The sequence below is a fragment of the Anopheles ziemanni genome, unplaced genomic scaffold (assembly GCF_943734765.1).
Source record: "Anopheles ziemanni unplaced genomic scaffold, idAnoZiCoDA_A2_x.2 scaffold_19_ctg1, whole genome shotgun sequence".
Classification (NCBI taxonomy): domain Eukaryota; kingdom Metazoa; phylum Arthropoda; class Insecta; order Diptera; family Culicidae; genus Anopheles; species Anopheles ziemanni.
This window is the reverse complement of record NW_026690058.1, coordinates 586,754-591,243: the sequence shown is the minus strand read 5'-3', so window position 1 is coordinate 591,243 and position 4,490 is coordinate 586,754. Positions and strand designations below refer to the sequence as shown.

Sequence of the window (4,490 nt, the reverse complement as noted above, 5' to 3'; positions counted from 1 at the left end):
CCATCCGCAACCACCCCTGACCTATACTTTCCACCTTGTACACAAGACACTGAACATGCCATCCTTGTTACTCATACAGACTATTTTTTTCTGTCTTGCTCTTCTGTGTAATGAACGTTCTGCTTCGATCCAATATGGTGTGCGAAAAATAGTTACCCGTGTATTTACACAGGTGCATTGTCTTTGTGTTGGTGTAAGAATTGCTCGACGCTTCGGCCGGCAATTTGACAAGTTCAGTGACGCGGTGAGAAGCAATCAAGAAGGCAGAGCAGAACAAACTAATTTTTCCTTTTAATTGTAGAACGAAGAATATTCATCTTAAAATGGCATCAAGATCATCGAAATATAGAAAGGCACTTCAATATATCGCGGAGCTTGAGCAGGAAGTAGAACCGGAGATGGAGATTATATCTCCGACAACGGGTAGCCTGGAAGAAGGTAAGTTCAACAATGGCCGACATCGCAAAGCAAATGTGATGAATTATTTATACAATATTTATTTATAAAATGTACGAAAAATGTGAAGCCAGTGATATATGTGGAACTGTGAACTACCGGTTTCGGTTCGGTTATTATTAAAAAGTGCATAAAGGAATAATGTTTATACGTGCATTAGATACAACCTGGCCCGAGGAAAGATGTTTAGTGTATTAAAACAACGTTGAGACATGGGTGGTAAACTTGTGATAGGTAAATCGTGTTGTAAATCGTGTGCATTTAATCGTGATAGGTTTTCAATTTCGTGCGTGGGTACGTTTTCGGTATAAGGCGTCAAGTAGCGCAAAACCGGCCCGAGAGTGAAAATTAATTGTACGTCGCTGGTGTTGATCCTCCTGATCTACATTTATGCGCCCTGTTAATACTTTACCGGTCGCAAGTGTCCAATATAGTCAACGATAAAAAAGCATATTCAAACGTTTGTTAAACTCTGCAATATTGTGAAACTGAAGCAAACAGACCACCCGATGTCACCGGCTGGGAATGTGTACGATATAACATATGATATAAATCATACGTAAAGTGAACCGTGGTACCGTAATCGAATTTACAATGTGTTAAAATATAAAGCTATTAAAATATGTTCGTCATATATTAGCAGAGCAAAAAAGCCTTTTCTAATTCTTATTTTTTTGTCTTTCTTTTCTTTTTAGATGTTGGTGTTATTAACACTTCGGATAGCGTTGGTGAGAGTAGCGGTAGTGGAAACGTAGCTACTAACAATAATATAGAAAATGTTGATTCTGAAGTTGTTGAGGAACTTCCGGACATTCCGACCACAAGTAGTACAAGTGAAGAGTTTTGGGACGAAGGCTATCGTTTTGTGGATGAATTTGAAACCCTGATGGAGGCATTGCGTTATATAGCAATAGTAGGACAACTCTCTCGAAATTTTTTAAATTTGCTACTGGCAATCTTAAGGAAGTTCGGTCATCCTGATCTTCCAAAAGATGCCCGAACCCTTGTGAGAACTCCTAAAGTTGCACATGAAATTCAAAAAGTAACCGGTGGAAAATTTTGGTACCAGGGAATTGAAGTCGCCCTTAAAAACTATTTCAACGGTGGCATTCCTGAGGCAACGAATTTTAAGCTTCAAATTTGTATTGACGGGCTACCTCTTTTTAAAAGTTCATCAACTCAATTTTGGCCAATACTTGTGAAAGTTGAAGAATTGAAGGATTGTCCCATTTTTGTTGCCGGTATATTTAGTGGTCAAAAAAAACCCGACAACTTAGAGAGTTTTTTGCGGCCACTTGTTTGTGAGTTGAATGAATTGCAACTAACTGGCCTAAATTTTTTTGGCAAAATAGTGTCAGTATGCGTTAGCGCATTTATAGCCGATTCGCCAGCGCGATCTTTTATTAAATCGGTGATGTCGTTTTCGGCTAAACATGGGTGCACTAAATGCTCTACTCTGGGCATCCATGTTCAGCCGGAAAATAAAGTAATTTTTGAAGGTGTAGGTGCAGCACCCCGCACGGATGTTGGATTTCGTGCTAGAGAAGACAGAGCACATCATAAAGTAATCCGCACGCCTCTAGAGGATGTTGCAAATTTGGATATGATAAAAAATTTTCTGGTTGCTGATCGACTACATTTGATTGACTTAGGTGTTAGTCGAAAGTTGCTCCAGGGATTTTTAACCCATAAAATGACGAGTTTTAATCGGTGGTCTAGTGACCAGAAGGTGCACATTTCAAAATTTTTAAATCAATCGAAATTGCCGTGTGAAATTAATAGACCGTTTCGGGCTCTAGATTCCCTTCACTTTTGGAAAGGCACTGAATTTAGATCTTTTTTACACTATATCAGTCCTGTTATATACATAGATTTTATGCACAATGAAGGATATAACCATTACCTTCACTATTTTTGTGGCGTTACTATTTTTTCTTCTTCTGCCTACAAACATTTATGGCCCGTTGCTGGAAGATTAATAGCCAAATTTGTGAAAGATTTTCCCACCTATTACGGTCGTACACATATGACTAGTAACGTCCATAATTTACTTCATATGTATGAAGACGTGCAAGTACATGGACAACTTGAAAACTTCTCTGCGTACGACTTTGAAAACCATTTGCAGTTTCTTAAAAGGTGTGTAAGAAAAGGCTCTAAATGCTTGGAGCAAGTAGCAGACAGGTCTAAGGAATTTGCATCAATAAATGTAGCTCCTAAACAGGGTCAAAAGAATTATCCTCGTTTGACGGTTCATGGAGTGAAAGTAACGTCTTGTTTTGATTTGGCACCAAATTTTAAGGATCAATGGTTTTTGACCACATCAAATTGCATTGTAAAATTTTTAAGAGGAGAAATGTCTTCGACTAATTCTCTCACTCTTATTGGTATCTTGTACGAAAGTAAGGAGACATTTTTTAATTGCCGCTTAGAAGATGAAGTGTCGGAACTCAATATTTGTTCTTCTGAAATAAATATCTACACACTAACATCTTTAAGCCCCTGGAGGAGAGTAAGATTAACAACTGGATCAATTAAATGCAAACTAGTTCCGATTAACTTACCACCCCGCCCTCTTGTTTATTTTGAAGCTAATGAATTTTCCGATAGTTCGCTAGCACCCATATTATTTATTCCCCTTCTACACACGTTTATAAATAACTAATATTATTTGCTTGCGATCACTTTCTGCTCACCATCTTTGGCCATCTTAATCTCTTCATTAACTTGTAGCACCAGTCACTTGCTGTGAAATTACTAACATCTTCCGTTTCCAAACAAGCATCTTCCATTTTTGTAGTTGTTAGTTAGTTGTAGTTTTGTAGTATTGTTTGTAGTTTGTAGCGCTATTTGCATGATATAGGTGGTAGGATCTTTCTTTCAAAGGCTCTTTAGAAAAAGTTCTTCGATCTTTCTTTAGAAAAAGTTTTATTTGATTTTGGTGACGGTAAAATGGTGATAAAAAATATATGTGGAAGTGTCTAGTATTGAAATTACAATTCCAACTTATTCCTTTGCTTTCGATTTTCTTTCTCAATCTAGACACGGGAAAGAGGTGGGGCATCATCATTTTATCGTCATTAACTTATTATTACATTAGAATATATATAGTATGATCTGCCTGTGTTGTTTTAATTAAAATATATATTTCTAGTAACAGATGTGTCACAACTGATTCAACAATACAGCTTGCATCAATTACAAAGGTATAATATTAAAAAAAATTATCCTGAAACAATCGACTTGGGGCTAATATTCATATTTTTTGTTTTTCAGCACCAATCTGCACCTCACCAACAACACGACTTCAGATGGAACTTGTTATTCGTAACCACTATATTCAGACGAAGAGGAAGATGTGATGTTACATTTAGCTTTATACATGTATTTGGTAGTTATATCACTTCATTTTTGTCACATTTTAATTCATTACTTAACGCTAACTAACTTCTTCTTAACACTACCTGTGTCCTAATATACTTGGCTATAAGTTCATTTTTAGCACCTTTTAATTCACTGTATCACTTTAATTCATTTCCTAAACGTAATCTAAAAAACTTAAACTTGATTTTGATTATTATTTTGAATTTTGAAAAAGTTGTCCGTATGGTGCAGCTTTATTTTAATCCATTCTTTTATATCTTTCTCTGTTGCATCTCCACAAGCTACTTCTTTTATAAGGCGAAGCACCATACGGTATTTAGCCAGTGGAATTTTTTCCTCGTACTTCCCCCTTCCACTCCACGACACTTTAATTAACAATTTTTCTTCTATGATCATTTTTAAGCTATGGCCTGCACGCTCTCTCGGTCCCTGTCTATCTCCTAGCTTATGTTTTAAAAGGTAAACTATCTTATCGAAATATGTAGATATATTCAAGTTTTTCTCTAGCGACTCCAACTCCTCAAGGGTTGTAGCAGCAAAAAACGGTTGAGATTAATTGTAATTGCCTGGCACCATCAGTTCCAGCATCTTTTTGATATCTTTCACGTCTTCGTGAAGTCTTGCCACAGAAAGCTGCAGCATTCTGATGT

General features: G+C 36.7%; 1 protein-coding gene across 1 annotated transcript; it reads left to right on the top strand.

Annotated features, from left to right (window-relative positions):
• Positions 1–323: 323 nt before the first annotated feature.
• On the top strand, positions 324–3,121 carry LOC131292916 (uncharacterized). The gene is made up of 2 exons (XM_058321015.1): positions 324–438; positions 1,152–3,121. The coding sequence occupies exons 1-2, from the start codon at positions 324–326 to the stop codon at positions 3,119–3,121; spliced, it is 2,085 nt and encodes a 694-aa protein (XP_058176998.1).
• Positions 3,122–4,490: the final 1,369 nt, after the last annotated feature.